Below are 21781 nucleotides of genomic sequence, written 5' to 3'. Positions count from 1 at the left end.
CTGAACAATTAATGAAAATCGCCAACGGACAATTTACATTGAGACCCCCACCCCTCTTGTACACTGATGCTACTCACTGTTTGTTTGTTACCTTATGTATGGTCACTTCGTCCCCACCTACATGTACAGATTACCTCAACTAGCCTGTACCCCTGCACACTGACTCGGTACCGGTGCCCCCTGTATAAAGCCATGTTATTGTTAATCTTATTGTGTTACTTTTTATTATTACTTTTTATTTTAGCCTACTTGGTAAACATTTTCTTCTTCTTGAACTGCACTGTTGGTTAAGGGCTTGTAAAGTCAGCATTTCATGGTAAAGTCTACACTTGTTGTATTCGGCACATGTGGCAAACAAAGTTTGATTTGATTTTTCACTAAGAAAATTGTTTGCTGGAGTCAACAGCATAACCATTGCTACACATCTGGGATAGTAAAGTAGCCACAGTGGCTATTTTACACTAATGGTTTATCCACAGTTTATCCAAAAACAGAACTATCATCCAAAATCATATTTGAGAGATTTAAGCCATATTTTCAGTGTGATTTCTGTTAAGTATGCCACACCGCCTGGGGCAGCAGGGTAGCCTAGTGGTTAGAGTGTTGAACTAGTAACCGAAAGGTTGCAAGTTGCACCCTATTCCCTTCATAGTGCCCTACTTTTGACCAGGGACCATAGGGAATAGGTTGCTGTTTGGGATGTAGCCCGAGAGTGCACTGCTTCCATATAGATAAGCCTGCCGTGACTCCCTACTCCTATCACGCATGTTAGTGGTGGACTGCTAATTACTCCTGACACAGATCAAATGAATGGAGCAGGAGAACATCTTACCTAGCCTGGATATAGCATACAGAAGAGAAGTACGTAAATGAGAGAGAAAGAGGAGAGTGACACGCATATGAGACCCCCTCCATTCCACTCTCTACTCATTGAATCATAGCACCTGCTGAACATCACAACACAAGCTCAAGCCCACGGAGGCCTAGAGGGTAAATTAATGAGGTCATTGGTTTTAGCATACAAGGTCCTGTCGAGAGGCAGGCAGAGGGCAGGGTACAGGAACACTTCTCCTTATTCTCCTCTCTCTCTTTCTATCTCCTTTTGCCATCTCTCCCCTTCTCCCTCTCTTCCTGCCTCTCCTCTCAGCTCGGGGGCATATTTCACTGCAGGCACGCTCAACTTGCTTTTCAAACAAAGCATCGATATGAATAATTAAAGTTTTTCTGGAGAGGATTGATTGGTTTGCAGGATTTGAGTGCCTCTGCTTTTAAATATTTTGTAATTGGAGCTTTTATTCACAGTGGTTTAATTATCATCAATCATTAAGATGTTTATTAGCGAACGGACCTGCTGAGCCCCGAGACGGATGCCGCTAAAATTCCTCTCATTACCACAGGTCGTATATCAACGGCTGGATTGAATTGTCTGTTTGACTGAGTAGGCCACCGTAGCTCTGGCTGCTGGCAATACTTTGTCCTGGGAGAAAGGCACTTCTCATTAATGCACTACTTACCCAGGGTGAAACATGCCCTTGGTTCACACACACATATACACACACTTACATTATACGTACACCAGAGGAGGCTGTTGGGAGGAGCTATAGGAGGACGGGCTCATTGTAATAGCTGGAATGGAATGAATGGAACGGTATAAAACACATGGAAACCACATGCTCAGGATCTCTTATTCACACTCTCATGCAGTGGTTAGTAGCTACAGGCCTTCTGTGAGATACCTGAAGTCATCATCACTCACACACACACACACTAACCCCCTCACACACACCTGATGACCATCCAGCGGTATGACCATGACAGGCAGGCTCCTCTGTCGGCTGTGTCTCCAGCTCTGCAGCAGCTTCTGCTGGGTCTCCAGCCTCTCCCTGTCCTTCCCCACGCTTCTCTGGCCCTCCCTCAGCCTCTCCAGGCTCTGCTGGTACTCTCCCAGCTGCTCTTCGAGCTCTTCCCACTCCTGCTTCAGCCTCTCAGCCTCCAGGTGACACTGTCTCTCCCTCTCCTCTAGCCTGCTCTCCAGCTCCCCCTGTTGGCTGTGGCGCAGCTGGCACTCCCTCTCCCACCGCTGCCTCTCCTGGAGAGCAGGAATATATTTGTTTTTCAGAATCAACTGGTTGATAGTTGCTAGGGCCAATTAATGGATCAATAGTCCAAATATGGTTATTTTTCACAAATCAATCTGAGTTTTCCAAGAAAAATAATAAGATAATAAGTGGTATGAGCGCATACTAGATGGATGCTTGCTTACTTATCCATTTCAAGGACAAAAATGCAAATCAAAAAGTTAATCGGAGCTAGCAACCCCTACCTGGCGCAGCTGACCCTGTAACCGCACCGCTGCCGCCACCTCCTCACGGCGCTTCTCCTGGTTACGATACTTCTCCTGCTCCTGGAGACACGGGGGGTGTGGCCTCGGCGGGCAGGGGCCGGAGCGGTCACTTTCACGGAGGAGGAGCTTCTGTACCTCGTAGAAACTGTCTTGGATGGTTACCGCTGCCTGTAGAGGGGAGACGAAAATGTGATGATAATGTGACAAGCTGACTGGCTGGCTGACTGAACGAGTCCAAACTGGTCCAACTGTGGCTGACTACGAGTTGCTCCAAGCCAAGGTGAATGGGGGCAATATGAGCAGGTGATTTGAATACCAAATGGGTCAGTCAGCACTGTTTAACATTGATCATTAGTGTACTTACTTGAAAGGCTTAGCTACATGTTAGGTTAACACACACACACCCACTTCACATTGACTCCATCTACATATCACATGCTCCCCTGTGCAGTTCAAGATAAAAGCCTATCCTCTGTTCTTACTTCCATTTAGAATAGGATAATTGGGGTCCTCTCTCTAGCCGCTTATTTACTATCTGGCGGTTCAAGATTCAGACAATCCAGCTGATTGTTCTATCTGTTTATAGAAGCTGTTGTGCAGCCAGACGCGCGCTCACACACACACACACACACACACACACACACACACACACACACACACACACACACACACACACACACAAAGCCTTCAACCTGTGCATGGCACTAAAATAGGACAATATAGGACGAAGGTGGAATGCTATTACACCGGCTCTGACGCTCGTCGCAGTGCGTGCTGACGATAACAGATTACAAAAAGAAACCCAGCCATGATTAGCCCAGCGATCTAGAACTCCCAAACGAGCTAAATGCATTTTATGCTCACTTGAAGGAATATAAAATGCTGACCAGACCGCTCATGCGCGTGCGTGCAAACATGTTGACTTTGCCCCCGCACACCGGACGCAATCAGGACGCGCAGGTTGAAATATCAAAACAAACTCTGAACCAACTATATTAATTTGGGGATAGGTCGAAAAGCATTAAACATTTATGGCAATTTAGCCAGTTAGCTTGCTGTTGCTAGCTAATTTGTCCTGGGATATAAACATTGGGTTGTTATTTTACCTGAAATGCACAAGGTCCTCAACTCCGACAATTAATCCACAGATAGAAGGGTAAACCAAGTTTGTTTCTAGTAATCTCTCCTCTTTCAGGCTTCTTCTTTGGACATTATATGGTGGTTGGCAACCAACTATAAGGTGCATTACCACCAACAACTGGATTGGAGTGTGGACCTTAGTTCATCTTTCAATCACACATGTGGGTATATGCTCCTGGCAAGTGTCTTCACTGACATTTTCAACCTCATCCTGGCCGAGTCTGTAATACCAACTTTTCAAACAAACCACCATTTTTCCTGTGTCCACGAAAGCAAAGGTAACCTGTCTAAATTATTACCACCCCATAGCACTCACGTCAGTAGCCATGAAGTGCTTTGAAATTCTGGTCATGGCTAACATCAACACCATCATGCCAAAAACCCTAGACCCACTCCAATTCGCATACTGCCCCAAGAGATCCACAGATGACCCAATCTCAATCGCACACTGCACTGCCATTTCCCATCTGGACAAAAGGAACACCGAAGTGAGAATGCTATTCATTGACTACAGCTCATCGTTCAACACCATAGTGCCCACAAAGCTCATCACTAAGCTAAGGATCCTGGAACTGAACACCTCCCTCTGCAACTGGATCCTGGATTTCCTGACGGGCCGCCCCCAGGTGTTACAAGTAGGCAACAACACATCTGCCCCGCTGATCCTCAACACTGGGGCCCCTCAGGGGTGCGTGCTTAGTTCGCTCCTGTACTCCCTGTTCACCCACGACTGCGTGGCCAAGTGTGACTCCAACACCATTATCACATTTGCTGACGACGGTGATGAGTCAGCTTACAGGGAGGAGGTCAGACACGTAGCAGTGTGGCAACAGGACAACAACCGCACCCTGAGCACGCCCCCAACCACATCGATGAGGCTGTTGTGGATCGGGTCGAGAGCTTTAAGTTCCTTGGCGTCCACATCACTAAGGACCTAACATGGTCCACTTATACCCGCACAGTTGTGAAGAGGGCACGGCAGCGCCTCTTCCCCCTCACAGGGTGGAAAAGATTTGGCATGGGCTCTCGGATCCTCAAAAGGTTCTACAGCTGCACCGTCGAGGGCATCTTGACTTGGTACATCACCACATGGTATGGCAAATGCACCGCCCTTGACTGCAAAGTTCTACACAGGGTGGTGTGGACAGCTCAGTACATCACTTGGGATGAGCTCCCTGCCATCCAGGACCTTTATATCAGGCGGTGTCAGAGGAAGGCACGTAAAGACTCCAGCCACCTAAGCCATAGACTGTTCACTCTGCTCCTGTCCGGCAACCGGTACCGTAGCATCAGCTCTCAGACCAACAGCTTCTACTCCCAAGCCATAAGACTGCTAAATAGTCAATCAATGGTACCCAAACTATCTGCACTGACTCTATCTTGCACTACGCACACTCACTAGACTAAACTCAGCAAAAAAAGAAACTTCCTCTCACTGTCAACTGCATTTATTTTCAGCAAACTTAACATGTGTAACTATTTGTATGAACATAACAAGATTGAACAACTGAGACAAAAACTGAACAAGTTCCACAGACATGTGACTAACAGAAATGGAATAATGTGTCCCTGAACAAAGGGGGTGTCAAAATCAGTGCATCTTCTCCTCATGGACTGCACCAGATTTGCCAGTTCTTGCTGTGAGATGTTACCCCACACTTCTACCAAGGCACCTGCAGGTTCACGGACATTTCTGGGGGGAATGGCCCTAGCCCTCACCCTCCGATCCAACAAGTCCCAGATGTGCTCAATGGGATTGAGATCGGGGCTCTTCGCTGGCCATGGCAGGACACTGACAGTCCTGTCTTGCAGGAAATCACACACAGAACGAGCAGTATGGCTGGTGGCATTGTCATGCTGGAGGGTCATGTCAGGATGAGCCTGCAGGAAGGGTACCACATAAGGGAGGATAATGTCTTCCCTGTAACGCATGGCTTTGAGATTAACTGCAATGACAACAAGCTCAGTCCGATGATGCTGTGACACACCGCCCCAGACCACGACGGACCCTCCACCTCCAAATCGATCCCGCTCCAGAGTACAGGCCTCGGTGTAATGCTCATAAGCACAAATCCAACCATCACCCCTGGTGAGAAAAAGCTGCGACTCGCCAGAGAAGAGCACTTTTAGCCAGTCCTGTCTGGTCCAGCGACGATGGGTTTGTGCCCATAGGCGACGTTATTGCCGGTGATGTCTGGTAAGGACCTGCTTTACAACAAGCCTACATTTACAAGCCCTCAGTCCAGCCTCCCTCAGCCTATTGTGGACAGTCTGAGCACTGATGGAGGGATTGTGCATTCCTGGTGTAACTCGAGCAGTTGTTGTTGCCATCCTGATGTTTGGATGTACCGATCATGTGCAGGTGTTGTTACACGTGGTCTGCCACTGCGAGGACGATCAGCTGTCCGTCTTGTCTCCCTGTAGCGTTGTCTTAGGCGTCTCACAGTACGGACATTGCAATTTATTGCCCTGGCCACATCTGCAGTCCTCATGCCTCCTTGCAGCATGCCTAAGGCACCTTCACGCAGAAGAGCAGGGACCCTGTGCATCTTTCTTTTGGTGTTTTTCAGAGTCAGTAGAAAGGCCTCTTTAGTGTCCTAAGTTTTCATAACTGTGACCTTAATTACCGTCCGTAAGCTGTTAGTGTCTTAACGACCTTTCCACAGGTGCATGTTCATTAATTGTTTATGGTTCATTGAACAAGCATGGGAAACAGTATTTAAACCATTTACAATGAAGATTTGTGAAGTTATTTTGATTTTTACTAATTTTCTTTGAAAGACAGGGTCCTGAAAAAGGGACGTTTCTTTTTTTGCTGAGCTTATATACACTGAGTATACAAACATTAAGAACACCTGCTCTTTCCATGACGTAACTGACCAGGTGAATCCAGGTGAAGGCTATGATCCATTATTGATATCACTTGTTAAATCCACTTTAATCAGTGTAGATGACGGGGAGGAGACAGGTTAAAGAAGGATTGTTAAGCCTTGAGACAACTGAGACTTAGATTGTGTATGTGTGCCATCCAGAGGGTGAATAGACAAGACACAATATTTAAGTGCCTTTAACGGGGTATGGTAGTAGGTGCCAGGCTCACCGGTTTATGTCAAGAACTGCAACGCTGCTGGATTTTTCATGCTCAACAGTTTCCCGTGTGTATCAATAATGGTCCATCGCCTAAAGGCCGTCCAGCCAACTTGACACAACTGTGGGGAGCTTCGGAGTCAACATGGCCAGCATCCTTGTGGAATGCTTTCGACACCCTGTAAAGTCTATGCCCTGACGAATTGGGCCAAAAAGGGGTGCGGTGGGGGGGGTTGCAACCCACACACATACACTACTTACACAAACACATGCACACTCACACACACACACTTTTGTTGCTACTCTGTTCTTTATTATTATCTATGGGGAAACCAAGTCACTTTACCCTGCCTTCATGTAGATATCTACCTCAAATACCTCATACCTGCACATTGATCTGGTACTGGTGCTCCCTGTACTGTATTTTATTCCTCTGGTATTCCTCTTCCTATTTTATTTTTTAACTCTGCATCGTTGGGAAGGGCTCGTAACCAAGCATTTCACGGTAAAGACTACACCAGTTCGGTACATGTGACAAATACAATTAGATTATATTTTATTTGAGAACACAATTGATCTTTGTGGGAAATGGAAATGAGTGACTGAGATAGATACATAGATACAAAGTGTGTGTGTGTGCGTGTGCGTGCATGTGTATGAGAGAGTTTGTGTGTTTGTGTGGGATGAGCTCACCTGCAGACTGTAGAGTAACTGGGTCAAGCTCTGGACACTCTGAGCCACCTGTTATTGAAGAAGACATCAAACACACGACTAACAGTCAGTCTCCCATGTTGGTACAGTGCCTTGCAAAAGTATTCATCCCCCTTTGCATTTTTCCTATTTTGTTGCATTACATGTAATGGACATACACAAAATAGTCCAAATTGGTGAAGTGAAATGAAAGAAATTCAAAAAATTATATATATATTTTTTTAAACATAAAAGTGGTGCATGTGTATGTATTCACCCCCTTTGCTATGAAGCCCCTAAATAATATCTGATGCAACCAATTACCTTAACATAATTAGTGTGTCACATGATCGGTCACATGATCTCAGTATATGCACCTGTACCTGTTCTGAAAGGCCCACCACTAAGCAAGGGGCACAACCAAGCAAGCAGCACAATGAAGACCAAGTAGATCTCCAAACAGGTCAGGGACAAAATAGTGGAGAAGTACAGGGTTGGGTTCTAAAAAAATATCATAAACTTTGAACATCTAATGAAGCACCATTAAATCCATGATAAAAAAATGGAAAGAGTATGGCACCACAACAAACCTGCCAAGAGAGGGCCGCCCACCAAAACTCACGGACCAGGCAAGGAGGGCATTAATCAGAGAGGCAACAAAGAGACCAAATATAACCCTGAAGAAGCTGCAAAGCTCCACAGCAGAGATTGGAGTATCTGTCCATAGGACCACTTTAAGCTGTACAGAGCTGGGCTTTACGGAAGAGTGGTCAGACAAAAGCCATTTCTTAAAGAAGAAAATAAGCAAACACGTTTGGTGTTCGCCAAAAGGCATGTGGGAGACTCCCCAAACATAAGGAAGAAAGTACTCTGGTCAGATGAGAATAAAATGGAGCTTTTTGGCATCAAGGAAAACTCTATGTCTGACGCATACCCAACACCTCTCATCACCCTGAGAACACCATCTCTGGTGCTGTGGGGAGGTTTTTCATCGACAGGGACTGAGAAACTGGTCAGAATTGAAGGAATGATGGATGGCACTAAATACAGGGACATTTTTGTGGGAAACCTGTTTCAGTCTTCCAGAGATTTGAGACTGGGACAGAGGTTCACCTTCCAGCAGGACCATTACAACACTAATGGTTTAAGCATGTCTTAATGCTAAAGCAACACTAATGGTTTAAGTGGGGAAAACACTTTGACTAGGGGGTGAATAGTTATGCACACTTGTTTGTTTCATAAGAAAATATATTTTGCATCATCAAAGTGGTAGGCATGTTGTGTAAATCAAATGATACAAACACCCCAAAAATACATTTTAATTCCAGGTTGTAAGGCAACAAAATGAGAAAAATGCCAAGTGGGATGAGTACTTTCACAAGCCACTGTAGATGACTTAATCATGTCACAAATTATATTCCTTCTATGAAAGACTGTTAAGGAGTACATGTCCTGGTTCTATTTCAGTGTGTTGGTATCTGAAGATTAACAACTTCTACAGTAGATGGGCAAGGGAGTTTTAGTCTCCTACTACTACTGTATACCCATATCAGTTGAAGCCAGCCAATACAGTCTTACTCCCAGACTAGACTAGACTAGAGTGTAGTGGTGAGAGTATAGTATCTTCTCCTCTTATCACATGGCACATTTTCTAAAGAGATTTGTCTGAGAAGTCTATGTGGTCATGTAAGTATATAGCGCCACTTTGTGGTCTGGTAGTGTCTGTGCACAGAATCTGTACACCAGGGGTGTCAAACTCATTCCATGGAGGCCCTATTGTCTGCTGGTTTTTGTTTTTTCCTTTCAGTTAAGACCTAGACAACCAGGTGAGGGGTGTTCCTTACTAATCAGTGACCTTAATTCATCAATCAAGTCCAAGGGAGGAGCCTTCTGTCCTTCTGTAGCTCAGTTGGTAGAGCATGGCGCTTGTAACGCCAGGGTAGTGGGTTCGATTCCTAGGACCACCCATACGTAGAATGTATGCACACATGGCTGTAAGTCGCTTTGGATAAAAGCGTCTGCTAAATGGCATATATATTATTATATATATATATTATATTAGGAGTGAAAACCTGCAGACACTAAACCCTCGGTGGAATGAGATTGACACGTGCTGTACATTGCATTGCTCTATACCAGGGGTATTCAAATCTTACCCTATGCGGTCTGGAGGACTACTGGTTTTCTGATTTACCTGTTAATTGCGCACACCTGGTGTCCCAGCAGGTCTAAAGCAGTCCCTGATTAGAGGGGAAGACTAAAAAAAAAGTGGAACTGGCCTCAAGGTCCAGATTTGAATTTGAAGGTTCTATACCTTGCAAACTGAACTCTGGAACTTTTTAATCAGGGACTTATTTAGACCTGGGACACCAGGTGTGTGCAAGTAATTATCAGGTAGAACAGAAAACCAGCAGGCTCCGGACCTCGTCGGGTAGAAGTTGAGTACCCCTGCTCTATACACTACATTACACTACATTCAGTCAATATTGCTCTATTTTATCATAGTCATTCACCTCACAGCCAGGACAAGATGCTAACAGTAGCACAAATGTGGCTGAGGAAATTGGGATATTATTATCCATCTATTTTTAATGAGATGGTACATTTGAGAGCTAAATTGACTTTCCCTGTATTAAGATATTAATAATTTAGCACATTAAGGCTGAAATGAAATTCTAATAGATGGTGTTAAATTATTTAAACAATGTTGCACCACCATAAGAAAGTGGGGGAAGGTGAGAAGCCAAGGCCAATATGAACACAGACTGACATACACCTCAGCAGCTAAAGACTACAATAAGCTTATGACTACAACTACAAATCCCATTTGTATTTGAGCCACTTGGTGTTATGGCTAACGTATTAGACTGACAGTTACTGGGACCCGAATTCAATATCTATGGTAGAAAACACAACCTTGTATAGAAGACCTACTTTAAGGTTGATATTATTAGTGTCCCCAGTGTGGGATTGAGTCAGGGACTGTAGTATGAGGCCCTGGGAGGCTGACCACTCTCTGTCCCTGGTATCAGGGTCCCCAGGTGAGGCTTCGCCGTCTGTGGGGTTGTCCATGGGGGTAGGAGGGTTGGCTGAGGACACAGGGTGGGACAGGGGGTCCCTGTGAGGGCTGCAGAGGCTGGAGGGAGAACAGGTCCTGGAGGACAGAGTGGTCCTCAGGTTCTCAGCTGGAGAAGGAGAGAGGAGATGGGTGGTTAGAGAGGGAGAAAGAGAATTTACTGTAGACAAAAAGACCCACAGAGAGACAAAGACATTGGACACTCTACAACAGGAAATGGACAACATGTACATGATGCTAACAATGGTCAGTGAGGCTAAAAGTGTGGTGTATCGTCTGACCCTCTCGGAGCGCGGCAGTGAGCAGTACTGCAGCCCGGGGCACCTCCTCTGGGTGTGGCTGGACCAGTAAGCGTGGCTCAGGGTGCTGTTCCTGGGTGCCGCCCCTCAGAGCAGACAGATCAGCATAGATCTGTAGCTTCTCCTCCAGAGTAGAACATATCTGATGGTCCTGACTGGACAGGTTCTCTGATAGATAAACGCGACATAAAGCCATTCTTGTACAATCGACACACAGAATCAAGCAGTCAGTGATACACAAATAGCACTTTACAGTCAGTATTACACAATCAACATAGAAATGATACACAAAGTAATGTGCAGTTTCTTCATGCACCCACAATCCACAAACACATACTACTTGACAACACTATAGGAAATGTGGGCTAATCAAAGTGAAAGGATCATTGCAGACAAGCTATTTGAAAGCTATGAATATACGGTAGCATATTACCCTGTAGTCTTTGTATCTTCTGGGCTCTGGCTTCAGATGCTCTTCTCTCCTCCTCTGATTCGCTAGTGTTCTCCTCCTCATCCTCTGGACAGCTGGATAGAGACAGACAGACAAGCAGACAGCGATAAACATACACACACTCACTCACTCGTACACATTTATGCACACACACACTTACACCCTTCCCACACCCCCTTTACTGACCTCTCCACAGCCTCTCGGATGTGTCTCATCCAGGTGTTGCGTTCGTCTTTCGAGGAGGTGTGGACCTCGTACATCTCTGGACCCGCGGCCGATGCACTGATCAGAAACATCCCTCTCTCCTCATTGGCTACCTCCCTGACAATCAGCTTCTGCAGAGAGATTACTGGGGGCTTCTGGTCCTGAGGAGCACAGACAGTATGGGAGGATGTAGACGTTGACATGTCTTTTTGAGTCTCAATCCCCCATATATGATCCAATATACTTTATTAGTTCATCCAGGATGCTTTTTCAGTCCAAAGGAACTGAATTGAACGGTAGAGTTTTATTTTGTCTTACTCCATAAACAGCAAACGTCACGAGACCATTTCACAGACATACCACAGCAGCGAATATGAACTTCTGGTCTTTCTCCTGTAGGAAGATCAGTGTGTCGGTGAGAAGGAGAGCCAGGACATCTGCAGAGATCAGAGACAGCAAAGCAATTGTGAACAATGCAATCCCTAATCAATATTATCATTGGTGTGAAACTGATTGACTGATTCATGTATTGCTTGATCGGTTGATTGATTGACTGATTGGTTGATTCATTGATTGATAGATCAGTGCCTCGGACCTTTGAGTCGTCCGGTGGCGGTCTTCCACAGTAACAGGCCCTGGTGTTTGAGGGTCCGGCCTGGCACCAGAACATCCTGCTTCCTAAAGGTGTGTCCGTTCTTCAGTTTGGCAGCACTACGGTTGTCCATCCGGTTTAGGACGTCCTGTAACCTCTGACCCTGCTCAAATTCACTGACCCTCAGGTCTACAGCCGCGATCACCTCCTTGATCAAAACCAGAGCTCTGGAGAGGTCCCTGTGCTCCTCACTGTCCTCTGAAAGAGGGAGAGGGGGGATCGAGGGAGGAGAGAGAGAGAGAAAATATTCAGGCACATTGGAGTAGTAGGATCAAAACTATACATCCGGTTACCAGCCCCATGTCAGTATGGAAGTTATATTTCAAATACAACAAATGTTTCATGGAATATCTTACTGTAACTGCTGTATATTATCACTGATAGCTGAGCTGTATGTTAAGACCACCTGTCCAAAAAAAAACGAGCCTGGTCGTATTATCACGATTTATCTGATCTTAACAGCAGTGGGCAGCAGAGCAGAGAAAGGCAGACAGACTAACCCTGGGTGTACTGTAGAATCCTCTCCAACAGAACAGGGTACTTAGTTATCCTCTGGGTCACCAACAAGATGCATTCTGGGATCTCTCTCCTCCGCACCAAATAGTTATTACTTTGTTGCTATAGAAACACACAATCAACAGTGAATAATTAGTCACAAGTGGAATATTTAAGACAATTTAACTTGTTAGGACAGATCATTTCTCCAGATGTCTTCTCAAGATACACTACATGGCCAAAAGTATGTGGACACTTGCTCGGAAAAACATTTTATTCCAAAATCATCGGCACTAATATGGAGTTGGTCCCCCCTTTGCTGCCACAACAGCCTCCACTCTTCTGGGAAGGCTTTCCACTAGATGTTGGAAAATTGCTGCGGGGACCTGCTTCCATTCAACCAAAAGAGGATTAGCGAGATCAGGCACTGATGTTAGGCGATTAGGCCTGGCTCGCAGTCGGTGTTCCAATTCATCCCAAAGGTGTTCAGTGGGGTTGAGGTCAGGGCTCTGTCGGCCAGTCAAATTCTTCCACACTGATCTCAACAAACCATTTCTGTATGGACCTCGCTTTGTGCACGGGGGGATTGTCACGCTGAAACAGGAAAGGGCCTTCCCCAAACTGTTACCACAAAGTTGGAAGCACAGAATCGTCTAGAATGTTATTGTATGCTGTAGCGTTAAGATTTCCCTCCAGAAAATGATTCCTCCTCCACCAAACTTTACAGTTTGCACTATGCATTGGGGCAGGTAGTGTTCTCTTGGCATCCGCCAAACTCAGATTTGTCCGTCGGACTGCCAGATGGTGAAGAGTGATTCATCACTCCAGAGAATGTGTTTCCACTGCTCCAGAGTCCAATGGCGGCGGGCTTTGCACCACTCCAGCCAAACACTTTGCAATTAGTGATCTTAGGCTTGTGTGCGGCTGCTCGGCCATGGAAACCCATTTCATGAAGCTCCCGACAAACAGTTATTGTATTGACGTTGCTTCCAGAGGCAGTTTGGAACTCGTGAGTGTTACATCCGAGGACAGACGATTTTTACGTGCTACGCGCTTCAGCACTCAGCGGTCCCGTTCTGTGAGCTTGTGTGGCCTACCACTTCATGGCTGAGCCGTTGTTGCTCCTACATGTTCTTCACAATAACAGCACTTACAGTTGACCGGGGCAGCTTTAGCAAGGCAGAAATATGACTAACTGACTTGTTGGAAAGGTGGCATCCTATGACGGTGCCACGTTGAAAGTCACCTAGCTCTTCAGTACGAGCCATTCTAATGCCAATGTTTGTCTACGGAGTTTGCATGGCTGTGTGCTCAATTGTATACACTTGTCAGCAACGGTGTGACTGAAATAGCCAAATCCAGTCATTTAAAGGCGTGTCCACATACTTTGGCCATGTAGTGTAACTCTTGAGGCTTATAGAGGTGTCATAAACAGACAAGCCTGTACCTTGATGAAGGTCTGAAATCGTTTGTTGTTTTGCTGTAGCTCTTTGAAGAAGGTGACTGCCTCAGTGTGATGGCTGCAAAAGTCTCCATACACCTGTTTCATCCTGTCTGCGTTCTCTTCAGAAAACTGCACCAGAAATTATACAGAAGTTATACAGGCACTCATACTGAGCTAACGTAACTCAATCAGTCACAGAACATTAATACCACAGTCATGTCTATTGAGGTTGAATTACAGGAGAGAGTGAGTGGATGTTGGCAATGTTTCAGACACAAAAAAAACATCTGTATTTATCCATGTTTTGTGGGAGAATCAGGACTTCCATGTAATTTTAGGGGTTGAAAGTTAATTCTGTCTCCACAGATTCCTGACCGTATGACAGAAAGTACAATACTGTTCCGCCCCGACCCCTCTCCAGGAAAGCTAAGGTTTGTTGTTGTTACAAGCACTTCATTTTAACAGTGCACCTGTTGCAGCAGAAAGTCTCCGATGCGTTCTATGACGTAGCTCCTGTTCCCGTATGGCTGGGCGGAGCTGTGGCGGCGTTCCCTCATGGAGTTGAAGAGGTCGTGGTGGAGGAGGAGGAGTTCGTCCAAACAGGGGAAGACACGCCCCACTGCGCCCGCATCCAGCTGGACCTCCTCCCTCATCCCTCGCCGGAAGACCTCAGCCATGATGCACAGAGTCTGGAGGTGGTGCATCTCTGTCTGCATCAACTCTGAGAGGACGGACACACACACAAAAACAGTGCGTGTTTGAGATCGACTACATTGCAGTTGGACTGCGCAGGATCGCAAATCTACAAATCATCTCGCATCCCAAACAACCATCCATGCATTACGTGTACATTTTTGCGATTCCGCGTCTCGTCTTGCTCAAACCAACTACCCACATTTCAAAGATGACAAAGGTCCCTCTAGACAAACATATCCCTTGGGCATAGCATAATAACAAACCGTAAACATTCCTGTGCTACGGCCCATAACATTTCATAAGTCATAACTCATTCATAACTCAAAACTGTACCACAAAACAGCAGGGTTAGGTTATATATGGTGGTTCAACTGTTCTGAGTACATCGTTAGCTCACCATAGATGACGTCCTGTCTCTTGACCACCCGTTTGTCCTGCTTCTTACAAAACTTGTGTTCCACTGTCAGACTCCAAGACTCAGCCTCGTAGTCCAGAGCATCAGCAGCCAGGTCGCTGTGGAGACCGGTGTCCACACAGTCTACAGGACGAGAGGGGGGATGAAAAGAACATGATGGTGACTTTTCCCTTTTAACCGTTAAGATGATCACTTTTCCAATTGTCCCTTCTGGGTTCCCGTCCCTGCAGTACCTTCTCCGAGGGAGGAGTCAGTGGAGGAGGATGACTCCGTGGTCTGTAGGAGCTCCTCTGATCGGCCAGGACTCCATCTCCTGTCAGACACCACTTCCGGACTCTCGCTAAGCCTGCTGGGAGAGTGACAATATGTCAATGACATAAGCATCATCGCAAAACAATCTTCATCACAAGCTTACTGTAATATACTGAGAGTGGGTGAGTGTGTGAGTGAGGGGATGCGTAGCTGACCTGTCAGTGGAAGAGGGGACGATACTGGAGAGGGGGTTGGGGAGGGAGGCTGTTTCCCTCCTGTCCCTCTGGCTCATCATAGGTAGAGAGGCTGAGGTGGCGATCAGACATGAAGAGGGACTGTCTCGCACTGTGAAGTATGAAGGAGGGGAGGGGAGGGGAGGGGAGGGGAGTTATTGTTTCAGCATTCCTTTCTGTGTGCTTCACATGATGACAACAAAGAGCTGTGACATTTTATTTTATTTACCCTTTATTTTATCAGGGAGTCATACTGAGACCAAGGTCTCTTTAACAGATTAATTGAATTACAGAAAATACACACACCAAATATAAATACAAAATGCAAGCAGAAAGAAAGAAAAACACAGTCATAAACAACAAAACACATTCATCAGTAATAAGGTCCTTAGTCAGTGACCCTTGAACTCTGGAATATAACACTCACTCTGCGGGAGGGATGCCGTTCGGTTCTTCACAAGTTTCTATAGATTTAAAATTGTAAAAAAAGATTAACAAAATTAAGGATAGTAGGATACCAGACAACCCAAACATTCCAACTAGATCACTTTGTTCAACAGAGAGAGATGAGGAGTAGATGTGTGTGTGGTTGTGGGTCGGGGCAGAAGTATCCAGGCTGAAACTCACGTTTAGACACGGGGGAGCAAAGTCATTACAACCCTTATGGACCATGAGTGTACAACCTTAGGGAGAGAGGGATAGGTTCATAAAGAGAAAAAACAAAATACTTGAAATAGAATAGGATCGTATATTAATTCAGTTCTATAATTGTCCAGCAAAAAAATTGCGAATTAAAGTTCATTTATTTTAAACTGTCTTTAACTAGGCAAGTCAGTTAAGAACAAATTCTTATTTACAATGACGGCCTACGAGGGAACAGTGGGTTAACTAGCTTGTTCAGGGGCAGAACGACAGATTTTTACCTTGTCAGCTCGGGGATTCGATCCAGCAACCTTTCGGTTACTGGCCCAATGTTCTAACCTCTGGACTACCTGCCGCCCCATCATTGTCAATTATATTATCATTGTCGAATGCAAAAAAAAAAGGCCTATACCGTATATTTTTCTTGAGATACAATATGTATTGGTATACTTTATTAACCATAAATATGATATATCTTTCAATTCATTTACATTGTTCAGAAGTGTACAGATCACTGAGATATGCTTGTATGTTTGTAACATTGAGCGACAAATTGTTGATTGTTTTGACTGATCAGTTGATGTACTACTGGTTAATTGTTGATGTACAAAGGCTGTTATTAATACATTTTGATTGACAGATGGATTAACTGTGTTACTTACTGGAGCAGTGCAGAAGTTCCTTGCCAGTAGCAGGTTTGTCACAGACCAGACAGACCGTGGGTCCAGCACAGGACCCCGTGGAGAAGCGATGTCCATTCTGCTGCCTGTCCTTGTCTCTCTCCTCCTTCTCCCTTTCCTTCTCCTTCCCCTTGGAAAACCAGGGTAGATCCACAGGGGTGAACATCAGAGGTATGGATAGGTGGGTTATTGCACACCCATATACTGTAACTACATCAAAACCCTTCAGCCACAATCCATCAAAGCATATCATGTAATTGTAACACTAACACCATAGGCATAGGCTAGACTCGACTTAAAGCAATATCAGTTAGGTTACTTGTACCATGAAGTAGCCACACATGTGCACTGACTCCAATTGAGGCAGTTTGAGTGAGAAGGATCCCCGCCTTATTTTAGCCCATTTTAAAGTCCACTTAACACATTGGGGGGGGGGGGTTGCAAATGCGGATCCACCAACAAAGGGTTTATGATGAAAAGGAAAGAAGCTACACAAGGGTTTGGAGTGGTGTTTTGGGTTACAGTTATTACCCAAAACATTTCCTGCTTCTTGTCATCTGTCACGATCGTTATAATGAGCAGACCAAGATTCAGAGTGGTATGTTACCATATTTTTATTTGGAGGAGAAACTTAAAAAACAAAAACAATAACGCGAACAAACGAAACGTGACGCTAATATAATGCTCACAGGAAACTATACCTAGACAAGATCACACAAAGCACAATGGGGAAATGGCTGCCTAAATATGATCTCCAATCAGAGACAACGATAAACAGCTGCCTCTGATTGGGAACCATACCAGGCCACCATAGACATATATATTCACCTAAATAACACACCCTTAGTCACACCCCGACCTAACTAACATAGAGAATAAAAAGCTCTCTATGGTCAGGGCGTGACATCATCATGTGAAGCACAGATCCTGATGTGAATACTACAGTATAAGGAGAAGGGTTGGGATGATGTTAATAATTATATTCATCATCATCATTATTACATGGTATTTATGTAGCGCTTTTCAACAACCCAAAGTCGCTTGAAAATAGGCTTTTGTATCCGATAATTAAGTGATAATAGCAGCACAACTTTTTTTGTGTTAATAGACGGTCAATTATATTGTATTTATAGCCCTTTATGGGTATATCATGCAGTCCTTATAGCTGTAGATCGTTAGATTTAGACTGAGGGGTAGATTACGTGCGAGTCAGTCGGTGTGTACATTCTGTCAGTGATTATTTAGTCTAGTGGGGTACGTCTCCGAACATGGCATATGCTCTAAATGTAAAGTCTGGCGGCAAGATTAGTGCTGACCTAATCTCACGACTGGTGTTAAAATAGTGTTTACCTTGTTCTTGTTGCGTGTGCTCGACATCCGGCTCTTGAGGAAGCTGAAGGTACGAATCACTTTGTATTTCTCTGACGCCACCTTGGAAGGGATGTTGTACTTGTCCCACTCCTCTTCTTCAATTCTGTTCAGACGCAATGGGGTCAGCATCATATGTGACTTTTCATATGTTGTTGGTTTTAGAAACGGTATCCATACCAGTCTTTTTTGCTGATCTTTATTTCTGCCTGGTCATCTCAAATTAATTATTACTCAGTCATTTCTGCGAGTAGTAATCTTCTGACTTAGTATTTCATCTATAACCAGGTTTCCATCCAACCTTTTTTTACTACAGACGAAATAAGTTATGATGAACTTCACAGGGTGGTGAAAGTGTACGGTTTATGTTGCTTTCAATAAATATCGAGGGTCTTATTCTGGTGACATGATAGATTATTATTATTCTTCCCTTTGACAATTAAAAATAATCTCACTCTTTTGCCCATAACAGGAATCTCATTTTATATCTGCGAGTAGTTTGCTTGAGTGCATGTGCAAAGACCAGAATGGGCACGTACGCTACATAACTCAACATGTTTTGTGTCAAAATGTTCAGTAGAGTTGAAATTTTATTCAAATGAAAATCGGCCACCAATTGGATGGAAACCTAGCGAATGAGGCCACGTGGAAACAAAAACGTTTTAACTCCGCATACAAACCTTATAGTAATCATGGTACTTGGTTAGTAGTTCAATCAGCCTGTGATGGTCATACCAGGCTGGATCAAGTGTACAGTTGGAGCACATGCACCACACAAAGCCAACCATCGATGTTTATTACAGAATTAAGACAAGAAAAAAGTCCGGTCAAAACTCCATCATTAAGGTGTCGTCTACTTAAAGTTGGTGGCAGCTCATTTGCCACAAGTTTTAGTGTTACAAAGCAATTAATTTCCACCCTGAGTCAGTGGTAGAGCACTATGGGTTAAGGGTTACACAGTAGTAGTTACAGACACATGCAGCACACGTATGGTAATCAAACATGGTTCATGCATTGACATCAACAGCATACAAGTGCAATCTCTAAAGGTTATTTTTGATGCCATGCTAGGCAGAGAGCATTATGGGCACAAACGTAGACGTTAAATGTCACGATGCACACAGGGGAGTTCTAGGGTTAAAATGGTTGACTTAAAAGGGGTTAGAGGCGGAAGCTAGGGACTAGATGGCTGGCTTCCAGATCAGGGGAGTTACTGTAGGGTTAAAAGCTATGGGCTATCTGCCCAGTGGAGAGGAAGGGCCAAGGCTGTCGGCCCAGAAGGGGGCGATGCCCACATACTCTTTGAGGAACTCTGAGAGGGTGAGGTGTTGGAGGGACTCTGCCAGCTCAACGCTGCCCTCATCGTCTGCAGACTGGGCACGCTTACGGAACTTTAACTCCCTAGGGGGACACACACACACACATTACACACACAGCTCTGACACATACAGTACATGAACACACACACACACAGCTCTGAAACATACAGTACATGAACACACACACACTAACATGCGCACACATACACTAACAAGCGCACAGGTACAGGAAACATACTCTAGAGGGCGCTATAGTGCTGTGACCGTGTGCATTCAGGACATTTTAACTCCTGAATGGAGGGAGGACAAAGGCAGTTGGCATGGTTCCCGGCAGCATCTCATCACAATGAAAGACATAGTGAAGCAGGAAACAAAGAGGATGCCTTTTCTTTGTCCGTCCCACTTTTACTGGAGCCATTTACTCAAAGGATACTATACAGTGAATCCTACTACACTCACTGTGTCACAAAGTTACAGTGCATTAGCCTAACTTCATCTGAGCACAGTACTTGTCTTTGAAATTTGCATTGGACAACATTTGCATGGCTAAATAAACACTGTCTGAGCACAATGGGCTTACAGTTTAGTCACTGATTTTTAAAAAAGTGTCATATCTCTACGCCACTACTAAAACAGCCCTACAAAATGCGGCACACTAACAAAGTTATACAATCAAAGCCTGGAGTTAAACAAAGAGCTGTTATTGTGGGGGTTTACGTGCCTTGCTCAAGGGCACAATGGCATGTAGGATTTGATATCAGCAACCATTCGGTTGCCAGCTCACTTCCCGCCAGACTTAACAAGTCAGACCCGGAATTTGAATTGGCAACCCCTCCGGTTGCTGGCTAGCCTCTCTACGTGCTAGGCTACCTGCCACCCCTTTTCTTGATATGAAGACAACCAGGAACTCCACGACGGAGACAGCCCTCGGTCGCCCAGCAACCAACCAAGTAGTCTTGGTGAAGGCTGGAGAGCCTGGGAATTAGGGGAAAACTGTATGGAACTGTAAAAATGTCACACTCACTTTGGACAACCACTACGTCAGTGGATACATACCTTTTCTCTTGAGGTTGCTTCGATAGGCTGAACTCTCTCCGTTCTGTGGAGGACAAGACACAACATGAACCCTCTGTGTGAAATAAAACAGCATGAGCAACATTATGGAGGATCGCCCCCTACCTAGTAATGTTGAGCTTACACTGTGATTTGGCAGGATAGCCTAGCCAGCCAATGCACTTACCTATGCCCTCACCCTACATAAATACTGACATACAGTACCAGTCAAAAGTTTGGACACACCTACTCATTCAAGGGTTTTTCTTTCTTTTCCCTATATTGGTCAAATAGCCCTTACACAGCCTGGTGGTGTGTTTTGGATTATTGTCCTGTTGAAAAACCAATGATTAGTCCCACTAAGTGCAAACCAGATGGGATGGCATATCGTTGCCGAATGCTAAATAAATCACAGACAAGTGTCACCAGCAAAGCACCCCCACACCATCACACCTCCATTCTTCACGGTGGAAACCACATACGTTCACGTACTCTGCGTCTCACAAAGAGACGGCAGTTGGAACCAAAATCTCAAATTTGGACACATCAGACCAAAGGACAGATTTCCACCGGTCTAATTGCTCATGGTTCTTGGCCCAAGCAAGTCTCTTCTTATTGGTGTCCTTTAGTAGTGGTTTCTTTGCAGCAATTCAATTAAACCGTCTCCTCTGAACAGTTGATGTTGAGATGTCTGTTACTTGAACTGTGTGAAGCATGTATTTGGGCAGCAATCTGACATGCAGTTAACTGTAGTTAACCTATCCTCTGCAGCAGAGGCAACTCTGGATCTTCCTTTCCTGGGGCAGTCCTCATGAGAGCCATTCTCATCATAGCACTTGATGGTTTTTGCAATTGCACAGGAAAGGAAAGTTCTGAAAGTCCAATACAGCAAATGAAAGAAACTTCTTGTTAATCTACTGTTAAAGGAATTAAATTGTTCTGTTTTAATACCCAATTAAAATTAAACACTCAGTCAATTCATAAGGATTTGTAAGACCCTTATTCTATAATAATGGACAGAGCCCAGTCTTAAAGTCAAACAGCAGAGTTTATTCACGAGAGTACTGAACACGATACAGGTTACCACAGGTTATAAATGATGTCATTAGTTCCAGTACCAACCCGTGCCATCTCCGTTCCATTACAAAGGATGTATCTCAAGCCTTCCCACATCCGTCTCCCTACCAATTTAATATCATTTATGGCTGAGCCAAGGTTTTACGGTGTAGATAAGCATTCTA

At 44.8% G+C, this 21781-nt stretch overlaps 1 protein-coding gene across 3 annotated transcripts in view; it reads right to left on the bottom strand.

The window, feature by feature from the left end:
- The window catches only part of LOC118385376 (rho guanine nucleotide exchange factor 28), a 123124-nt gene that overhangs the window by 19134 nt on the left and 82209 nt on the right, over nt 1–21781 (bottom strand). For 2 of the 3 annotated variants that reach the window (XM_052521297.1, XM_052521299.1), the window contains 21 exons: nt 20544–20586; nt 19468–19569; nt 18151–18274; nt 16783–16930; nt 16106–16161; nt 15906–15942; nt 15461–15590; nt 15227–15342; nt 14976–15116; nt 14353–14603; nt 13886–14011; nt 12444–12561; nt 11887–12141; nt 11652–11728; nt 11274–11452; nt 11070–11161; nt 10619–10804; nt 10196–10446; nt 7265–7312; nt 2324–2512; nt 1787–2089 (listed from right to left, as the gene is read on the bottom strand). In XM_052521297.1, coding sequence (XP_052377257.1) covers nt 1787–2089; nt 2324–2512; nt 7265–7312; nt 10196–10446; nt 10619–10804; nt 11070–11161; nt 11274–11452; nt 11652–11728; nt 11887–12141; nt 12444–12561; nt 13886–14011; nt 14353–14603; nt 14976–15116; nt 15227–15342; nt 15461–15590; nt 15906–15942; nt 16106–16161; nt 16783–16930; nt 18151–18274; nt 19468–19569; nt 20544–20586 — 2972 coding nt within the window. The remainder of the gene's footprint in view (nt 1–1786; nt 2090–2323; nt 2513–7264; nt 7313–10195; nt 10447–10618; nt 10805–11069; nt 11162–11273; nt 11453–11651; nt 11729–11886; nt 12142–12443; nt 12562–13885; nt 14012–14352; nt 14604–14975; nt 15117–15226; nt 15343–15460; nt 15591–15905; nt 15943–16105; nt 16162–16782; nt 16931–18150; nt 18275–19467; nt 19570–20543; nt 20587–21781) is intronic. The other variant, XM_052521298.1, reaches the window with a different exon arrangement.

Source organism: Oncorhynchus keta, chromosome 6 (assembly GCF_023373465.1).
Source record: "Oncorhynchus keta strain PuntledgeMale-10-30-2019 chromosome 6, Oket_V2, whole genome shotgun sequence".
In the NCBI taxonomy this organism is placed as follows: Eukaryota; Metazoa; Chordata; class Actinopteri; order Salmoniformes; family Salmonidae; genus Oncorhynchus; species Oncorhynchus keta.
This window is presented reverse-complemented; position numbering and strand designations above follow the sequence as displayed.